We start from the raw sequence: 22,361 nt of genomic DNA on the forward strand, positions 1-22,361 counted from the left end.
GGATGGGGGAGGGTAAGCTGGGACGAAGTGAGAGAGTGGCATGGACATATATACACTACCAAATGTAAAATAGATAGCTAGTGGGAAGCAGCAGCCTAGCACAGGGAGATTAGCTCGGTGCTTTGCGACCACCTAGAGGGGCAGGATAAGGAGGGTGGGAGGAAGACGCAAGAGGGAGGGGATATGGGGATATACATATGCATATAACTGATTCACTTTGTTATACAGCAGAAACTAACACACATTGTAAAGGAATTATACTCCAATAAAGATGTTAAAAAAAAAATCTGTTCAGAGTATGTAACCTTGATACAACGTGATGAGAACAACACTTTACTTCTATGGTATTCCTCTCAAAAACCCATAACGCCAATCTAATCATGAGGAGCATATCAGACAAATTGCAATAGTGGGACATCCTACGAAACACTTGACTAGTACCCTTCAAAATTGTCAAGATCATCAAAAACAAGGAAATTGTGTGAAACTGTCACAGCCAAAAGGAGCCTAAGGAGACAGGAGAAGTAAATGTAAATGTAGTATCCTGGATGGGATCCTGGAATACAAAAAGACACTTCATAAAAAAAACTCACGAAATCTGAATAAACTATGAGTTCAGTTGAAAAAGAAATGGTGTAATATATAGCATAAATGCCTTAGGAAGCTCCTCTTATCTGGAAAACATTTAAATAGCACCATATATGAAAAGGCACTACTTTTGGAGCACCAGGTTATAGCACACCTCTGGGGCTTCTTCATACTTAGGTGTCTATAGATATATATTTCCAAAAGTTCTTTGAAACACGTTACACTCCCAAATAAGCAATGCCTTTTTATAATAAATGTAATGCGTTCAATACATCTGTGGTGAACACAGCTTTCATACCAAATGTTAGAATATTAGCTCATTGAAACAGTTACTTTCAGCTTGTAACATGATTATAATAGGCACTCCAAAACTATCAATGTCTTCAAGTATAAATATGGAAATAGGTATGTGTGTGTAAGTTATATGTTCTATATGGCACTGGAAATTAGAACAGAAATTTGTAAATATTATTGCTTAGAATGACAATAAAAATAGAATATATAGAAAAAAACAGAATTATAAAAACAGGACTATGGCCGGATAGGAGGTAAGCACACACACATCTATATCAACACCCTTTTTTACCTTCTTCTAAATTACAAAAGTATTATTAGTTTATTCAAAGTGACTCAGAAAGCTAATATGCGGAGGAAAAAAGCCTAACCAAACACCCAACCCCAACCCCACCCCCGCCCCCGCTGCAACTGCATACAATTTGTGGTAGTAATTAATGAAGGTACTTAAACTCTTTCTATAGTTTGACAGCATAGAATTTTTGATTCTTGACAGCATAGAATTTTTTGTTTTCAAATAAAAATTTGAAAACAGAGTATGGAAATTTTATTACATAAATAATCTTGACAATGAAATTTTGTCATTTGCAACATGGATGGACTTGGAGGTTATTATGCTAAGTGAAATAAATCAGACAGAGAAAGACAAATACTGTATGATATCACTTATATGTGGAATCTAAACAATAAAATAAACTAGTGAATACAACAAAAAAGAAAAAGACTCACAGATATAGAGAACAAACTACTGGCTACCAGTGAGGAGAGGGAAGGTGGGGGGCAAGATAGGGGTAGGAGATTAAGAGGTACAAATTATTCTGTATAAAATAAGTAAGCTACAAGGATATACCGTACAACACAGGGAATACAGTCAATATTTTATTATAACTATAAATGGAGTATAACCTTTAAAAATTGTGAATCACTATGTTGTACACCTGTAACCTATATAATATTGTACATCAACTTTACCTCAATTTTTTTAAAAGACATTTTTATACTACTGAGAAGACTAAACATGGACTGGGTATTAGATAATATTAATAATTTTAGCTAAACTTTTTAGGTGTGATAAAGTCATTGAGATTATGGTTTTTTTCATGTCCTTATGTACTAGAGAAATACATTGAAGTATTTAAACATCACATGATGCTTGGGAGTAGCTTAAAATAATTCAGCAAAAAAGGGGGCCAGTGAATGAACTAAGACTGGTAAATATTAATCATTGTTGAGCCTGGTTGATGTGTACATGAAGATTCATAATACAAAATAAATAAGTAAATAAATAAATAAGCTTCTTGTACTACAAATGAGGAAATTAAAATACTATTACCTGTACAAGGTCACAAGGCTAGTCTAAAGAAAGGCTAAAACTAGAACCCGGGTCTCCTAAGTCCAGTGCTTTTTATACCAAACATGTTGTCTTTTCTTTTTTTCTCTCATAACAACTTATTTTCTCATACATCTGAGGTGTAAAGCTAATATTTTACCCAAGCATAATTATCTTGGGTGGCAAATTTCATTTACTTTTACTGTGAAAAGGAGAAAAAAGGGGAAAGTAATCACTTGAAAGTTACACCAAGGGGGATGAACCGAACACACTATGGCCCTGATTGGGCAGGGCAGGCAGACACACAGGAAGCTTTGGGATTCTCAGACAGCTAAAGTGGCAAGCAAGACAAAAAAGGGAAAATTTAGAGTAGATAATCACCTTAGAGGAATTTATTTTCTACCAGCTCTGTGCAAGCATATCTGACCACAGACACTGCAGGAGAGCTCAGAGGAAGGAGATGAAGAAGTGTACAAAGACTGGACCCCGATCAGAACGTGTGCTAAGAGCCTGAATATTATGAGACAAAAATAACATACCTGATTCATTTAAATTAAGTTCAAAAACAGGCAAAACTAATCTATGGTTAGTGGTTACCCTTCAATAGTGTTTACCCTTGGGGAGTGGTTAGTGACTGGAAGAGAGCGCAAGGGAGTCTTCTGGAAGCTGGAAATCAGCTCTTTTTTAATCTGGGTGCTGTTTACATGGTTGTGATCAGTTTTGAAAGTTGAATTGTATAATTATGATGCATGCATTTTCCTGTATGTATATTATACATCAATAAAAAGTTAAAAAGAATATTAAAAAAAAGAATAACATACCTGAGAATCTTTCACTTGTGGAAAGAATTTTGCTTTCTATACTAGAGGAAAGCAACTAGGGTGATGAGACACCTTCGTCTCAAATGGAAAAAAAGGAAACCGTAGAGACTGTTCAGCAAAAAAGTCAATAAACAAGTAGTAAGATCATCTAGTCCATGTACCTCTCTTTAGACAGCTAAGTAGTAGTAGTTACAGTTATTATTTCTACTATCATTATTACTCTCCTCTTTTACAAATGAGGTAATTGAGACTCAAAGAGATAAAGTGACTTGCCTACGATCCAGAGATTAACTTAAAAAATGATCTTAGGCTGCTGACCTCAAACAGAGACTATCAATTATTAGATTTAAAAGAGTAATCAGAAATACAGCATCAGCAAGTGAAAGTCAAAGTTCACCAAAAAGAAAGAAATTATCCTTACCTGCAAGGCACTGTTGAGGAAGCAGCTGTTTTGTCCTGGCTCATTGCTGAGGCCTTTGCTGGGGGCTATGGAGGTTGAGCTTCGAGGAGCAAACATCCCTTGGACACTACCACGGCCCCCTGAAAAATAATTTCTTTTCCAAGACATTATTGTTCACATTTAGCCTGAAAACACAAAGGAAGTTTTGTATCTTTGGGGGAGGAAGTTTCTGTCTGCTGAAGTCCTTAATATAAAAAGAATCCAGAATTTAACAAATTTATGTTGAAAGATTTTGAATTTATAATATTTCAAACATCATATATGCAGCTCAAGAAACTCAGGTATCCTTAGATCCACATGACAGAGCTGTCTTCTACTTGCTCCAAGCAATGCCCAAAATGTAACATGGCACAGGATTAATTCAAACAGAGAAATCCTTCCTTCGATTTTTCTTGAACTGCCTCCATAAAACCCTGGTGAAGTGGCTGTACTCCTCAACTCCAACAGAATCCAGGATCAGGGTAGGATGTGTTCTTTAGGCTTGTTTATAATGCTTCTTGTGGATTGAAGAATTTTCCAACTGGAAGGAGAGGCAGACAGATAAGCAAGAATCCAACGCAACCCTCCTCGCCTTCTATTGCCTCGCCCCATCATCCTCTGAAGTAAAAACCCAAGTTCTAAGCAACTGACATAGATTCCACAAAGCTAAGAAGCTTGTTAGAAATAAATGGAGTTTCTGTTGTTGTTGTTCTGCTGCTGTTTTTTAATATGCCCCAAACATTTTCTAGTATTCCATCCAGAACTTCAGAAAGTCTCTTCTCTTTTCCTCTGTGACTAGACTAGCCAGCTGTGCCAGAGAGCTTTAAAGAAAGAAAAAAAAACAATCAAAAGCTTGCGTCATTTAATGACTCTACTAGCTTTGTGCGCTTCTGCCAAGATCAGCGTTGCCTCACCTCTCACTAAAACTTGAAACCAAGGCAAACAATGCTCACCACCCCACCCCCGCAAAGAAATCCTAACAACAACAAAACGGAGAAACACTCAAACCAAAGAGGTGGGGAGAAAAAGGTGTGCGCAGCTTTACTCTCACAGGAGCCTTCTCCCAAATTTTCTAGGAGGAGAAGAAGGTTGTCCTGGACAAAAATAAGAACTGAATGCAAACTTTCCAAAATCAGGCTAAGAAAAAAGTTACCAAGTAAACACACACCAAACTAGAAAATGAAACAGTTTGTTTTGGATGTTGTGAGTACAGAAAATTTTCAAGGTATTTTACATGCTCATGGCTATAAAAGCCTATTTAAAGGTGGGAGGGGCATGTTATCAGTCTGGGCTCTGAGTAAAGATGTCCCATCCCAGAGAAACCCTCATGGTGAGTAAACCATATGTCCTTAACATCCAGTCCAAAAGAACTAAATCTTCTTCTGACCTGTTTGTTTGTATGTTACATTTTTTGCCAGAGGATCAGAGAGATAATTTGGGTTACAAATCACTTAATCCTCAGATTATATCCAAGGCGTTCACAATCAGAGGCCATCCATTGACCAACATTAATTTCAACTAATTAAAATGCCAGTGAGGCAACAACCCTTCCTCCCTTGGAAGGAAATGCTTCTAATATTCACCTTTAAGTTTTCCTATAAGGCTGCCAGGTCCACAGAAGGAAAAAATTAAGAATGTTAAATATTAAATTTGGTTTCTAACAGTTTCCCAAGCTTCTCCCACCCTTCCCACCATCATATGGATGACCTAAAAAAGCAAAACTGCTATAACATCTTAATCATTCTTGGCTCACCTAGCACTATCAATAGTGTGTTCAGTGGAAAAGCTGAGGCACAGGAACATTAAACGGTTGCACAAACTGTTCTTTCCCTTCTCTAAATTCCCAGACTATTTATAATCTACAGGTCACAGTTAAAGTATTAGATTATACATTATAGTGTCATATTATTCTGTATTTGTTTTTATTAATCTCTATTTGTTTTATATGGTGTCAGTCATATATCCTGACTATGACTGTATGAAATGAAATACTAACTAGTGTCAGACATGTGCTAAACAATACCTATATTCTTTACTTAATCTTCATAACAGCCCTATCATGTAGGTATTAATAGTTCCGTTTCACAGAAGAGTAAAGGGAGGCTTAAAGACATTAACTTGCCCAAATCAAAGCTGGTAAGTGGCAGAGCTAGAATTGTTTGACTACTTACTGTGACTTAATTATGTATTTTATTATACTATTTCAAAAGCTCCTAACACAGTGCTAGTCTAGTCATAAGCAGGCACTCAATAAACACTGCCTGATGATTAGCATAGAGCACCAGGCAGGACCCCATGTCTCCTACACAGACTACAAGACCCTCAACCCTCTACACACACCCCATACACACCCCACTAAGCAACTTCCAACAAGCCATGCAGCATTCCTTCAGCTCAACTGCTGCAAAGGAATGACAAATACCAACCCTCCACTTTGCTCAAAGCCAAAAGGACTTGGCAGGCAGGTGGGGTTTCCAGTATCCACATTAGAAGCTCACTGAAACTCAGCCTGCCCTATGATACACATCCCTGAGTTCAGGGAGCAAAGGGAAAAAAAGCAGTAGCAGGAAAAAGATTCTCAGGCTCTGAATGGCAGCATTATGTAGGGTAAGGCAAAAAGCTCTCACACTTGAGCTAGGTGTGTCAGAAACCAGAGGTGAGAGCCAAAAAGAACAAAGCCAAGAGTGGTAATAACAAACGGTCCAAGAAATACTGATGACAAAATATTTCACTTAAATTACAGGTCTAGCACCAAACAATATAATCGATCTACTAAAGATACATGAGAAAATAAAGAGTTCTACCGACATGGCTCTAACAACATATTTTGAAAAAGAAAAAAAACTTCCTAGGCAATACCAGAGTATTTTAGGGGTAAAAGAGCATAATGTCTGCAACGCACTCTGAAATGGTTCAGGAAAAAAAAAAAAAATTTGTCTGTATGCGTGTATACTTATGTATATATGGAGAGAGAAGGAGAGAGAAAATAGTAAAGCAAATATAGCAAAATGTTAATAAATAAATCTGGCTCAAGGGTATATGAAAATTCTTTGTTCCATTTCTTGCAACTTGTTTGCAAGTTTTAAATTATTTTTTTAAGTTGAAAAGGAATTGATATCTGCAAATAATAAAAGAATTTAAAATTATGTAAGAATTACCTTGTACTATATGCAGTATTAGTAACTCAATGCAAAATCATGACTAAAATCATTAAGCTGGTAGATAATAACCATGCCAGGGGCTTCCCTGGTGGTGCAGTGGTTAGGAATCCGCCTGCCAATGCGGGGGACACAGGTTTGAGCCCTGGTCCGGGAAGATCCCACATGCTGCGGAGCAGCTAGGCCCGGGCGCTACAACTACTGAGCATGCGCTCTAGGGCCTGCAAGCCACAGCTACTGAGCCCATGCACCACAACTACTGAAGCCTGCATGCCTAGAGCCCACGCTCCACAACAGGAGAGGCCACTGCAACGAGAAGCCCGTCAACACAACTACAGAAAGCCCACATGCAGCAACGAAGACCCAACACAGCCAAAAATAAATAAATAACATAAATAAAATTTTAAAATAAAATAAAATAAAATAACCATGCCAGATGATATTGGCAATCCCAAACTAAAAATAAAAGAAAGAAAAAGAAAAATACAAAAATGTATAGCTATGAGGACAAATTAAAAGGAAATAAAGCTTGAATCCTATTTCTATGACAAGGAGAGGTCGAAACACAGTATAAGTTCAAGTTGTTGTCAGGAGTAGAGTAATTGTGATATTATTAAGAGGACTAGGACTAGACTTGGAATTGGAAAAACATGGGTTCAAATTCTACATTTTTACTACTTTATGTAATCCCAAATAACTTAGGTGTCCTGAACTTTGTTTTCTGGGTCTATGGAAGGGTGGCACAATACCTATTTCACACAGTGACTGAGATTAATGTGATAGGTATGTGAAAGCAAGTTTTCAAAACAAAGAATTAATAATGAGTTCACTGAATGAGTGAATTGCTGAGCCTAAAAACTGAAAAGTAAATTTCTGTTTGGGGACCTCAGGATACTAGAAAGTTGTAAGCCAGAAGGAATAAGTCTTCTAATTATATAAAAAGAACAATAGGCCTCACATAGAACAAGGTACATGTCAGTATGATTTAGCTATGTGCTTGAAGAAACATTTGAATTTTACAATTATTTAAAGAATACAAAGTTTAACATAAAAAGGTAAACAACTGAGTCTATTACAAGGAATAGGGTAACATTTTAGAAGGCCTACAAACACTGACCATGTTCAACTGATCAATGATTCAAATGGAAAAGCCATGAAGAGTATCTCAGTTTCTAATGAAGGAACAGTAGTCCCATCACTAGTGATTAAAGTCAAAAGTAACCCAAACAATAAGAAGTCAAACTGTACAACATTGAGATATCCCAACAGTTTCCAGAAAATTTGCCCACATTTCTGGTTCTGTTATTCTATATAGCAGTTTACTTATAATTTACTGAAGAAACTATACTTGCACTGATAAATCAACAGGCAATTACCTCAATTCCTTGGTACACTCCACATATCAATAATTACAAACTATATCCATAGTATCTTCTTGCTTATTATGAGGATATCAATGTCTGGCATATAGTAACTGCTATATAAATTATTGTTATTGTTATTATTACCATTCAAACATTCCCTTCTCATGAGCTCTTTTCCCTTTAAAGATAACCACATAGATATCCTATATTCTTTAAAAAACCAGTTAACAGCAAAGACCACCTTGAACTTATTAAATCCTTACGCCTACTGTCCTAAATTTTTTTCAACCTTTCACTGCTAAACGTCTCTGTAAAATAATTTACAACTGCTGCTTCTCCTTGCTCATCATTAATCTCTTCAGGACATGGTACTGTTCCTTTATTCCACCACCACAATTTTACTTCATGGAACATTTGCCTTCTAAAGAAATCTCCTAATTTCAAAACCCACTGGCTTTTTCCATATGCCTCATTCTTCTTAACTTTTCTGCAGCACCTAACACTGGCTGCCTGATGTAACACAATCGTGAATTCATAGGGTGAATTAATAAGAAAATAAAAGAATGACAAAAATGAGAGAATGACAAATGAACACTGGTTCTTCTACTGCTCTGACAGTCCATTTTCTCTCTCTTTTGTTGTTTTCTTAAAAGTAAGCATTCTGGGACTTTCCTGGTGGTGCAGTGGTTAAGAATCTTCCTGCCAATGCAGGGGACATGGGTTCAAGCCCTGGTCTGGGAAGAGCCTACATGCCGCGGAGCAACTAAGCCTGTGAGCCACAACTACTGAGCCCACATGCCGCAACTACTGAAGCCTGCGTGCCTAGAGCCCTTGCTCTGTGACGAGAGAAGCCACTGCAATGAGAAGCCTGTGCACTGCAACGCCACAACAAGAGAAAGCCTGCGTGCACCAACGAAACCCAACGCAGCCAAAAAAAAAAAAAAAAAAAAAACAACTAAACATTCCCTAAAGTTAAAATTAGACCTTCTTGCTCTTAGCTAGAGTACTTCCCATGAGTGTTCTCATCCCCTTTTCCATCAGAACTTCAACCATAACTTCTGGTTTGATAAATCACAAATCTTATGAACTCTGAAACCAAATTACCAACTATGTGCACATTGTCCCACTTTCAAAACAAGTTTAGCATGTCCAAATCTGAAGTCACTGCCTTCCCCCCAAAAAGTCCCTCCTCTTTATCCCCCATTTTTTAAAATTAATTAATTAATTTATTTATTTATTTTACTAATGGCATTGAGGCAGGAGATAGATGGGCCCCAGGCTGGGCAGCTGGAGTTGTCCCCTGTGGACAGATACTCCAAAATAGCAGGTACGAGAGAAGAGCTGAGCACTGCCCAGATAAAAGATAGAGACAACATATTTCTCTTTCTTGAGGTCAAGAAGACCTTCCTGACTATACATGCACAGAAAGTCTCTTTGGAGGTCAAAAGGGAGGGGGCATCACCTTATAGTAAGAGATGTCAACCTACCTATAGGTCGCTTCACTAGAATCCATCTTGGCTAAGAGATGTGTGCGCACACATGGGAGGACCCTGACATATACCAAATACGGACTCAAAACCAGGCAAAGCAAGATGACTGGCCAAAGGAAACCTGGAAGAAATGCCCCATATAAGTGATTCAAACTACCATGCGGTGGGCTTCCCTCATGGTACAGTAGTTTAGAATCTGCCTACCAACGCAGGGGACACAAGTTCGAGCTCTGGTCCGGGAAGATCCCACGTGCCGCAGTGCAACTAAGCCCGTGTGCCACAACTACTGAGACTGCGCTCTAGAGCCTGCGAGCCACTACTGAAGCCCATGCACCACAACTACTGAAGCCCATGTGCCATAGAGCCCGTGCTCCGCAACAAGAGAAGCCACCGCAATGAGAAGCCCACGCACAGCAACGAAGAGTAGCCCCCACTTGCCGCAAGTAGAGAAAGCCCACGCGCAGCAAGGAAGACCCAACGCAGCCAAAAATAAATAAATAAATAAATAAAAAACTACCACAAGGGTGCAACTCTCTCTGAGCCTGCCTGTGTGTCTATCCACACGTACTCTTTTTCTTCCTAATAAACACTTTACTTGTTTCACTACTTTCCGTCTCTATGTGGAAATTCATTTCTACGCAGCTGACAGGCCATGGCCTTGTGACTGGCCACTGGTCCCTGGTGGTCCAGTGGTTAGGATTCGGTGCTCTCACTGCCACGGCCTGACTTCAATCTCTGGCCAGAAACCAAAATCCTGCTTCAAGCCCCTGCAGGCCGAGGCCGCCCGAGATCAGCATCTCCAATTATCCAGGTTCTAAACCTCAGTAGTCTCTGACTCCTTCCTATCCTTCTTCCCCTTCCCCATCCACATCATAAAGGCTTTTTAATTCTCCCTTCAAAATCTCTTACATTGATCCTTCTTTTTCACTTCCAGTGTCATCACCTAGTTTACACCACAATTACCTCCTATTTAGACTACTACAATACAAAAGTCTTTCTGGCCTCCTGTCTCTTGCTATTCTAATTCATTTATATAATTAGTTTTTTTAAACTAATATTTCTCTTTAACATACCTCATTACTTATTTGTGATTTCACACAAAAAAGCGGAAAGCTTGAATCATTCCTTAGCAGTAGAACAATGTCAGCTGCTCAGCCAAAAGAGGTTTTCAGTAGGATCACTCCTACCTTTTCAGGTCCCCCAAAAAGCAAAGATGTCTACTCTTACTACCCCTATTCAATATCATACTGGAAGTCCTAGCCTGTTTAATAAGGCAAGAAAAAGAAGTTTAAAAAACATATAGATTATAATGGAAGAAATAAAAACCGTCTTTATAGACAATGATGTTCTACACTTGAAAATCCCAAGAAACCTACCAAAAAACTCTAAGAACTAATAAGTGAAGTCAGTAAGATCACAGAATACAAAGTCAAAAATTTTTTTTTAAATCATTTGTGTTTCTATATACTAGCAATGAACATTGGAAACTAAAATTCTTTTAAAGTACTACTTAAAATAATACCATAAAATATAAAATACTTAGATATAAATGTAACCATATATGTATATATGATCTGTATCCTGAAAACTACAAAACTGAAGTAAGTGGATAGGCATGCCATGTTTGTAAACTGGACATCTCAGTTTTGTTAAGGTGTCAATTCACTCCAAACTGATCCATAGATTCAATGCAATTTCAAATCAAAATCCCAGCAAGATTTCTTTTTGTAGAAATTGACTAGCTGATTCTAAAAGTTATATGGAGGCAAAGGAATTAATTTTTCTTTAATATTTATTTATTTGGCTGCACAGGGTCTTAGTTGCAGCACATGGGATGTTCGTTGCAGCATGCAGGATCTTTAGTTGCAGCATGCAGGATCTTTTAGTTGCGGCATGCAGGATCTTTAGTTGTGGCATGCGGGATCCTGGAACAGAATGCTATCTGGTTTTCTGGAACTGTTTAAGATTTCTTAAAAGATTTTCTTATGTATACAAGTCATATTTGAGGCTATTACTGATGACTGTAAACTCTTAGGTTGCCCCTTTTAAAACTAATTCACACAGATTGGATGGTGGCATCCTGAATATAACTTAGAACTAAGGTAACTTAAAATTCAAGCAAATATACATTTTTTTCTCTTTCTTTATTTTTTCATTTTTTAAGCAAATATACTTTTAAAGTCCCAAATAGTTTTTTAAAATCTTTCTTTCTTTCTTTCTTTCTTTCTTTTCTTTCCTTTCTTTCTTTCTTTCTTTTCTTTCTTTTCTTTCTCTATTCCGGGTCTTAGTTGTGGCATGCAGCATCTTTTAGTTGCGGCATGCAGGATCTTTTAGTTGCGGCATGCAGGATCTTTAGTTGTGGCATGCGGGATCCTTTTAGTTAGCATGCGAACTCTTAGTTAGTTGCAGCATGGGGGATCCAGTTCCCTGACCAGGGATCGAAACCGGGCCCCCTACATTGGAAGTGCAGAGTCTTAGCCACTGGACCACCAGGTAAGTCCCGAGGCAAAGGAATTATAATAGCCAAAAGAATTGTGAAACAGAAGAAAAATGTTGGAACACTCAGTGGTCAACACCATGTGGTACTGGTGAAAAGACAAACACATACATCAGTGAAACAAAACAGAGAGCCCAGAAACAGGCCTACACAAATACTGTCAACCGATTTTCAATAAACGTGCAAAGGCAATGCAATGGAGAAAGGATGGTATTTTCAATAAATAATGTTGGAACAACTGGACACACATATTCAAAAAACTGAACCTTGACCCATACCTTACATCTCATACAAAAATAACTCAAAATGGATTATAGTCCTAAATGGAAAACCTAAAACTAGAAAAATTCTAGAAGACAGATGAAAATTTTGTGACCTTTGGTTAAGCAAAGATTCCTTAGATACAACAACAAAAGCACAACCCATAAAAGAAAAAAAGAATTATAGAATTGGACTTCATCATAATTAAGAGGTACTGTTCTTTGAAAGACACTGTTAAGAGAATGAAAAGACAACCCAAGGATGAAAAGAAAATATTTTCAAATCACATACTGGATAAATGACTTGTATCCAAAATATACATAGAATTCTCTAAACTTAATAAGAAAAAATATAGAATTTTCTTAAGTGGACAAAAGATTTGAACAGATACTTCACTCAAGAAAATACACAGGACTTTCCTGGTGGCACAGTGGTTGAGAATCTGCCTGCCAATGCAGGGGACACGGGTTCGTGCCCTGATCCGGGATGATCCCACATGCCACGGAGCAACTAAGCCCGTGCGCCACAACTACTGAGCCTGTGCTGTAGAGCCTGCGAGCCACAACTACTGACCCCATGAGCCACAACTACTGAAACCCACGCGCCAAGAGCCTGTGCTACACAAGAGAGCCACCCCAATGAGAAGCCCGCGCATCGCAACAAAGAGTAGCCCCCCCACTCGCTGCAACTAGAGAAAGCCTGTGCGCAGCAACAAAGACCTAACACAGCCAAAAATAAATAAATTAAATAAATAAATTTTTTTAAAAATACACAGATAGCAAATAAACATATAAAAAGATATTCAATATTATTAGTCTTTAGGGAAATGGAATTAAAACCACACTACATGCCTACTAAAATAGCTAAAAACAAAAACAAAAATATTTAAAACCTGACAATAACAAAGGCTAATGAGGAAGTATCAGAGCGACTGGAAGTCTCCTAAATTGCTGATAGAAATGCAAAATGACACTGTTGGCAATTACATATAATGTTAAATATACTTTTACCATCTGACCTAGCAATCCCATTCCTAGGTATTTTACCCAAAAGAAATGAAAGCTTATGCCACATAAAAACCTTTACACAAATGTTTACAGTGGCTTTACACATAATCACCAAAAACTGGAAACAAGCCAAATGTTCTTCAACTAGTAAATGGTACATACATACATTAAACTCAACAATAAAAAGGAAAGAATACTGACATACACAAAAATATGGATGAATCTCAAATGTACTATGATGTCACTTTTATGACATCTTGGAAAAGTCAAAGTTAAAATTCAAAAGTCAAAATAGACCAGTGTTTCCAGAAGTTGCGGGTGACAGTAGGGGTTGATTGCAAAGGGGCAGTACCAGGGTGATGAAATTGTTACATATCTTGATTGTGCTGGTAGTTATACTACCTCTATGCATCTAGCAAAACTCAGAACTCTATACCAAAAAGATTGTGGTATTTTAATATATATTTTGGTAATTTTATATAGACTACCAAAGATTCTAAAAAACACTTTTTAAAGCATATTTTAAAGTGTCAATTAAAAAAACAAAAACCTTTCCCAGGTCTCTCCTGAAGAATAATGTCCAAACTTCTCAGTCTGATTCTTAATAACATAATCTGACCTTAATTTATATTTTATATTTATCTCTTTTTATCTCACTACATAAAACTTCTCCCCCCAGGGCTTCCCTTGTGGCACAGTGGTTAAGAATCCGCCTGCCAATGCAGGGGACACGGGTTCGAGCCCTGGTCGGGAAGATCCCACATGCCACGGAACAACTAAGCCCATGTGCCACAACTACTGAAGCCTGTGCGCCTAAAGCGTGTGCTCCACAACAAGAAGCCACCACAACGAGAAGCCCGTGTGCCACAACGAAGAGTAGCCCCCGCTCGTTGCAACTAGAGAAAACCCGTGCACAGCAGCAAAGACCCAACGCAGCCAAAAATAAATAAATAAAATAAATAAATTTATAAAAAGAAAACAAAGACTTCTCCCCAAACAGTTTTCCCATTTCTTTGATCTTATTAATAGTTTTACCTACTTGGGATGCTCAGTATCCTACTTCCCCTCTATAGGTAACCCAGCCTCTTGGTAAAAACCTTTGTAAAACACTCCTTGACTACCCCAAGCCTGAAGGGATCTCCCCCATTTCTGAATTCCTATATAAATTTTCTATAATTTTAAGGGAAATTAATGTTTCTATCAGACCATTGTTTCTAGGGTCCTTCCCTTCTCCCTGTTCCCCTCCATCCCATCTGAGAATAGAGAATGGATGGAGGTCAGAAGCCAATTGTGTTATATACAAATATCTGTTATTGTGTTATATACAAATATCTGTTATTGTGGGATATATTACATAGGAGTTCACTATAGTTTATTTTATTTGTCATATAATCTATCTTTCTATTTATAAATTGTGATTCTAACTAAAAAGCATGATTCTAAATATATATGTGTGTGTATATATGTATGTATGTATGTGTACATATATAAACTTTCCATAATTACTTCATCTTATAAAGCAAGATATTCTAATATTAATGTGACTCAGTTAAAACTTCAGACTTTCTTCACTGTCAATATAAACATTTTAAGGGACATCACACAGCTTTGGGCAGATGAGATCCTAGTGAGGTAGTTCTGTATAAATGCATCTGAGCATATCCTTAGATACTTAGTTTAAAAAAACAAACAAACAAAAAACCCAAAGCTAGGGCTTCCCTGGTGGCGCAGTGGTTGAGAGTCCGAAAAAAAAAAAAAAACAAAAAAAACCCAAAGCTAAACAAACTTGGTGAGTATTGCATTATTTGTTTAGTGGCAATCTGTTCCAAAGAAGTTGTCCATATACAGTTTGTTTGTTGTTGTTGTTTTTTAATTTATTTATTTTTGGCTGCTTTGGGTCGTCGTTGCTGAGCAAGGGCTTTCTATAGTTGCAGATAGCCGGGGCTACTCTTCGTTGCAGTGTGCGGGCTTCTCATTGTGGTGGCTTCTCTTGTTGCGGAGCACAGGCTCTAGGCGTGTGGGCTTCAGTAGTTGTGGCACGTGGGCTCAGTAGTTGTGGCTCGTGGGCTCTAGAGCGCATGCTCAGCAGTTGTGCCACACGGCCTTAGTTGCTCCACAGCATGTGGGATCTTCCAGGACCAGGGATCGAACCCGTGTGCCCTGCATTGGCAGGCAGATTCTTAACCACTGTGCCACCAGGGAAGCCCCATATACAGTTTTCAATACAGAATCTGGCTTAGTTTTCATGTCAGCCAATTAGATGATGATTAAAAACAACCACCACCGAATATTGGTAACTAATGCTAGATGCAAATTTATTCAAATTTAAATTAAAACGGCTCCATAGTCCATTATCTAATACTCTTATCTGATTGATTTTGCCTTTGTAACAGTAGCAACCAAAGGGCACGCACGCAGCATCCTGCAGAGAATTGTCCTAGACTACAACAAACTAACAGATAGTAGGGCTATTTGGCAGCTAGTTATTCCCAAACTCTTTGCAGAAAATGTAGCATTATCTTTATCCACATTTATTAGTTTCCAGCCAACTCCAAACACAATGGAATATTCAATCAAAGATGGAAGGAGGAGAAAGAGCATATAAGAATCTTATTGCCGTGTTGCTCTCAACTCTGAAGATACAGCAACCTATATTTTACTATTGCTGAATAGACTCTGAATAAGCTTCTTCATAAATTCCTTTTTTCCCAACTTCATTGAGGTATAATTGATAAAACTGTAATATATTTAGTGTACAATGTGATGATTTTATATATGAGTACATTGTGTGAAAGGATTCCCATATCAAGTTGATTAACACATACTAGAAAGGCAACAGAAAAGACCAATGAAACTAAAAGCTGGGTTTTTGAAAATATAAATAAAATTGACAAATCTTTAACTAGACTAAGAAAAAAGAGAGAGACGTTTCATATAAATATCAGAAATTAAAAAGGAGAAATTACAACTGATAACAGAGAAATACTAAGGATCATAAGAAACTACAGTGGACAATTATACACCAACAAACTGAATAATCTAGAAGAAATAAATTAAAATATAGAAATATACAACCTACCAAGTCTGAATCATGAAGAAATAAAAAATGTGAACATAAATACTTATATTTATTTAATCTTTAATCTACTTTATACTTATTTAATCATCATTATGACCTAGCTCCTGGGCTTTACTAAGTCAAAACAGCCTGCATCACCTTGTTGTCTCTAACATCAGGTAAACGTCTAGGAAGCTTAGAAGCCAAAACTGGGAAAGAAGCATGTCATCTTATCACCTATTACCTATTTCTTTATGTAGTAGAGTTACTAAATTGTTATGTCCCACATTGTTCCCAATCTGAACACACTAACTTCCTGTGAGCAGGCTAAAAAACCTTTCCCATGTGTGAAATGACGGAAAACAGTGGGTCCCAACCTTTTTGCAGACCCCCACATCCAGAGGCAAGCTTAAGAAGAAACCGTGAATTGTGACAGGAAATGATATTAGTAAAAGCAATTCCTTGGGAAGGGAGAGGCACCATACGTGCAGCCAACACTGAAAGGCAAGGGCGAGGTGGGGTAGAATTAAGAAAAAAAGAAAAAAAGAAACCATGAAGATTAAGCTTTAGGGCCCCTCTCTTGCACAGGCCCTCAGGCCCAATACCTACTTTTCTTTTTTTTACAAAATATTTCCCTTAAAGTGGGCCCCCTGAATTATGTAAGCTCCAGGTCCCACAGACTCTGAATCATATTACAGAAACTGAGCTTTTATAGTATATGTTACTTGAGAAAATATATGATTCAAAAATCTACTTTAAATTCGGTAATACTAATAAATTTATATTTTACTAATCAAAGCCATCTAATACATTATGTGTTATATATATTTTGTTAGCACTAAATAGATCTAAATTGTACTCTTTGGTGTATATTTGAATTTTTCATTCTTGGGCTGATTGTAATAATTCTACTAGGGATACACACACAGTTGACAGAGTAGAAATGGCAGGGCTAAATTAAAAAATCATGGCTCAAGACTGCCAGTATTAGAGGTACAGCTCTAGAAAATGAAGACCTCTAGAAAAAAACATTTCTCTATATTAATGAAATACAGAGAATGATTACTTCACAACAAGTATACACAATGCATCATAATGTGCTGCCATTTTTCTCAGGCCAAAGTATTAAACCACGCTATAGACGTAGCCGCCCTAATTATTTACTACTATATTCCTCACCAACGAAGCCAGCTTCTCTTAGCCTCTGTGTCTGAAAAAACCCTAAGTAGTCATTCAAATGTTTGCAAAATGAAACTGGCTTAACTGTAAAGAGAGATGAGGCCTGGAAGGACACTGGGCCACAGGAAGAACCTGTCACCCTAAGAGACAGTGCGGTAAAGGAGGTTCAGAGATCTATAGCTTATTAGCATTGGAGACTTCTTTATGAATGGGATATGAGTGTAACTGAGACCAGTACTGACTAGAAAGGATTTATTCCTGCAGAACCTGAAGGTCCTTTGATGAAACCAGGAGTAAGGTGCAGGAATCTTAGAAAGGGATAGCTCCCTTAAGGGAATTCATTTCATAATCATTAAATGAAGTTCAATGAGCTCTCTAAGTAATACTACTAATTCTATACGTAGAGAATTCCATGACATTCATGCAAATGATAGTATCAAAGTATCTCCACCAAGACATTTATTAACCACAAAGAGAAAGATAGTAACTTTACTGTAGAGAAACGAGGCAGAAACCCCCTTAACCAAGTGATCAAGTCAAACATCACAAGCAATAATACATATTGACACCATGAATCCCATGGTAATAATGCACTGAGAACACATTTCTTGACATTCTTGCCTAAACCATATAATCTCAGCGCAATCAAGAGGGCAAAAAAAATCAGACAAATCCAAATTGAGGAATATTTGACAAAATAACTGACTAATACGTTCCAAAAATGTCAAAGTTATAAAAGACAAAGAAAGACTGAGAAACTTTTAGAGAACCTAGGAGACTAAGGAGGAAAAAAGCCTAAAATGCAATGTGAGATCCTAGATAGGATCCTCAATAAAGAACAATGGTGAAGAAACTTGAAGTTTGACGGTCTTTACATAACAGTATTGAACCAATGCTAATTTCCAGGTTCTGATCATTATACTATGCTTATATAAGATGACAACATTAGAGGAAGCTGGGTTAGGGCTATATAAAAACTGTACTATTTTTGCAACTTTTCTGTAAGTCCAAAATTGGTTCAAATAAAAAACTTTTTAGGGCTTCCCTGGTGGCGCAGTGGTTGAGAGTCCACCTGCCAATGCAAGGGACATGGGTTCGTGCCCCAGTCTGGGAAGATCGATAGCTCCCTTAAGGGAATTCATTTCATAATCATTAAATGAAGTTCAATGAGCTCTCTAAGTAATACTACTAATTCTATACGTAGAGAATTCCATGACATTCATGCAAATGATAGTATCAAAGTATCTCCACCAAGACATTTATTAACCACAAAGAGAAAGATAGTAACTTTACTGTAGAGAAACGAGGCAGAAACCCCCTTAACCAAGTGATCAAGTCAAACATCACAAGCAATAATACATATTGACACCATGAATCCCATGGTAATAATGCACTGAGAACACATTTCTTGACATTCTTGCCTAAACCATATAATCTCAGCGCAATCAAGAGGGCAAAAAAAATCAGACAAATCCAAATTGAGGAATATTTGACAAAATAACTGACTAATACGTTCCAAAAATGTCAAAGTTATAAAAGACAAAGAAAGACTGAGAAACTTTTAGAGAACCTAGGAGACTAAGGAGGAAAAAAGCCTAAAATGCAATGTGAGATCCTAGATAGGATCCTCAATAAAGAACAATGGTGAAGAAACTTGAAGTTTGACGGTCTTTACATAACAGTATTGAACCAATGCTAATTTCCAGGTTCTGATCATTATACTATGCTTATATAAGATGACAACATTAGAGGAAGCTGGGTTAGGGCTATATAAAAACTGTACTATTTTTGCAACTTTTCTGTAAGTCCAAAATTGGTTCAAATAAAAAACTTTTTAGGGCTTCCCTGGTGGCGCAGTGGTTGAGAGTCCACCTGCCAATGCAAGGGACATGGGTTCGTGCCCCAGTCTGGGAAGATCCCACATGCCGCGGAGCGGCTAGGCCCATGAGCCACGGCCGCTGAGCCTGTGAGTCCGGAGCCTGTGCTCTGCAATGAGAGGCCACAACAGTGAGAGGCACGCGTACCACAGAAAAAAAAAAAAAAAAAACAAAACAAAAAACAACCTTTTAAAATGTGCAAATAATTCATTGAGGGAGATGAAAGCTTGGGCCCAATGCGGAATAGAGGCAATTGGAGGATTAACATCTATACTTATAAAGGTAGGTGGACTAATAGTTTGTGATCATGGGAAATTTAGAGTCCAATGAAGGCTTGTGTGAAATGTCTGGGGTTATCATGTTTAACATCACAGTTTAGCCGTTAATGGGTTATTAGTTCAGAAACCTGTTTCTCAGAGCTTGATTTACCTAGAATGAACTATTAGAAAAGTTTTTAAGTCTACAAGATCAAGGATAAGTAAATGTAAAATAACAAGGGTCTTGTTAAGGTGACGAATTATTTTTTTTCCTCTTTTCTCTATTTTCTAAATTATCTATAATTCATAGATGAATTATCTTCAATTTATAGTTTCCTTACTTAAAGTAAAACTAAAATTGGAATTTAAACTCATTTTCCCTGAAAACAGAATGAAAGGACTCTGGACCAGAGGTAATCAACCATTGAGACACCTAATATTCTAACAATATGAAAGCTGTTTAATAATTGGTAACTACTTCCTATTTAGAAACAGGGGGCCAGATGTGGATTTCTATTTCCTTTCATTCTATTTTCATTGCTGCTGCTGCTAAGGTCCAGATCAACTCCCCTCTGGACTACTGGACCACATTCTGACTCTTTGACAGGTCTCCATTCCTATATATGTGACTACCAGAAGACTCCTAAAATACCATGACACTCCCCTTTTCAATGGCTTCCAGAGATGGGTATTCTTTTAGCTAGAGAAAAATGGTATTTTTATAATTCACAAGGGGAGAAATTAATAGGTGGAGTTTTCACAAGTTTCTCTCGATAATTTTTTCTTGTCCACTTATTCCACTGCTTACAGGGCAAAAACATGAACAAAGAGTAAACTTAAAAAAAAAAAAAAACAACGCTGGGACAAACAGTTTTGGGGGAGCAGGAACCCACTGTGTCCCCCTTTGCCTGGCAAAGCAATAAAGCTATTCTTTTCTACAAGAAAAAAAAAAAACACCCCAAAGCAGTCAACAGGACCTATTTTGACAGGATTTTTTCTTATTGACTCATGTTCATGATTGTGCTTTCTTTTTTTTAAATATTTATTTATTTATTTTTGGCTGTGTTGGATCTTTGTTGGTGCGCGTGGGCTTTCTCTAGTTGCGGCGAGCAGGGGCTACTCTTCATTGCGGTGCTCAAGCTTCTCATTGCAGTGGCTTCTCTTGTTGCGGAGCACGGGGTCTAGGCGCACAGGCTTCAGTAGTTGTGGCATGTGAGCTCAGTAGTTGTAATGCACGGGCTTAAGTTTCTCCACAGGATGTGGGATCTTCCCGGACCAGGGCTCAAACCCATGTCTCCTGCGTTGGCAGGCGGATTCTTAACCATTGAGCCACGAGGGAAGTCCGTGATTGTGCTTTTTTTATTGCATATTTTTACATTCGCATAGTCTGCTAGTAAAATTAACTACTAATTTATAAGATTGAATTAAATATGTCTGGCACCTACACAAAGTTTGAGAATCATTAGACCTTACCCCATTTTCCAGCTACATCCTCTACTCACTCATTTATTCATCAGACATTTCACTGAGCACCTATTAAGTGCCCCTCACTCATCCTCCACTCCAAGATAAGCATTCCCATCCTCCCCCATATTACAGTTATTTGTGTACATGGAGCACCTCACATATTCCTTAAGGGTATCTTTTTATTCCACACAGAAGTTGAATATAATAGGCACTGAATCACTGAAAGTTTAATTTAAAGAGAAAACTTCTCATTTGAAGGGATAAGTACCTAGAACAGCCAATTCCAACATTCTGATAAACTCTGACTCTCCTTAAATAAGAGTCCTCCAAATCTCCATATCTAGCTTGAGATATCACAGATGGTTTTTTCTAATGAAGACTGTATCAACTCAATCAATATTTGCTCTGATTCAAGTTTAAAAATAAAAAGAGATAGCATCTATAACCATAAAAAAGGCCACGTTATTTGTTGATTTATGGGCTGGTTATCACAAACTCCCCAGTGAATACAGTTAACTCAACTCAAACAATTTCCTGAGGGTTGGACTTTGGCAGCTTCAAATTATTACATCATGTACAACAAGAAAAACTGTATGCTGATAAAGGACAGAAAGCCTTATATTTTTTCTTTTTGTAAGAGCTTAGAAAACTGTCATTTACAATAAATTTGTCCAAAAACAGCTGAAAAAAAAAAGAAAAAAAAACAAGAAGACATGTTTCACTTTGCTATTAAGTGACAAATGTAATGACTAAGAAATGACATTTGGGGACTTCCCTGGTGGTCCAGTGAGTAAGACTCCGTGCTCCCAATGCAGGGGGGTCCAGTTCGATCCCTGGTGGGGGAACTAGCTCCCGCATGCATGCCACAACTAAGAAGTCCACATGCCACAACTAAGAGCCCACATGCCGCAATCAAGAGTCCACATGCCATAATTAAGAAGTCCAGGGCTTCCCTGGTGGCGCGGTGGTTGAGAGTCCGCCTGCCGATGCAGGGGACACGGGTTCGTGCCCCGGTCCGGGTAGATTCCACATGCCGCGGAGCGGCTAGGCCCGTGAGCCATGTCCGCTGACCCTGCGCGTCCGGAGCCTGTGCTCCGCAACGGGAGAGGCCACAGCAGTGAGAGGCCCGCGTACGGAAAAAAAAAAAAAAAAGTGCAGCCTTTGCAGGGCCAACCACATTATACAACCTCAGGAAACACCATGATCATAGTGGAGATCCAGGAGGCACCATTCCCAGGGAACACAATGTGAATTATAAAATTTAGGGACCGGGC

The 22,361-nt window shown here is 37.9% G+C and overlaps 1 protein-coding gene across 1 annotated transcript in view; it reads right to left on the reverse strand.

Moving 5' to 3' along the window:
- USP54 (ubiquitin specific peptidase 54) overlaps positions 1–22,361 on the reverse strand; it is a 100,320-nt gene that overhangs the window by 73,484 nt on the left and 4,475 nt on the right. Inside the window, exon 2 of the mRNA XM_055081328.1 lies at positions 3,455–4,293. Within this exon, the coding sequence (XP_054937303.1) occupies positions 3,455–3,601 (147 nt within the window). The 5' untranslated portion in view covers positions 3,602–4,293. The remainder of the gene's footprint in view (positions 1–3,454; positions 4,294–22,361) is intronic.

This window comes from Physeter macrocephalus, chromosome 20 (assembly GCF_002837175.3).
Source record: "Physeter macrocephalus isolate SW-GA chromosome 20, ASM283717v5, whole genome shotgun sequence".
NCBI classification, from domain to species: Eukaryota; Metazoa; Chordata; class Mammalia; order Artiodactyla; family Physeteridae; genus Physeter; species Physeter macrocephalus.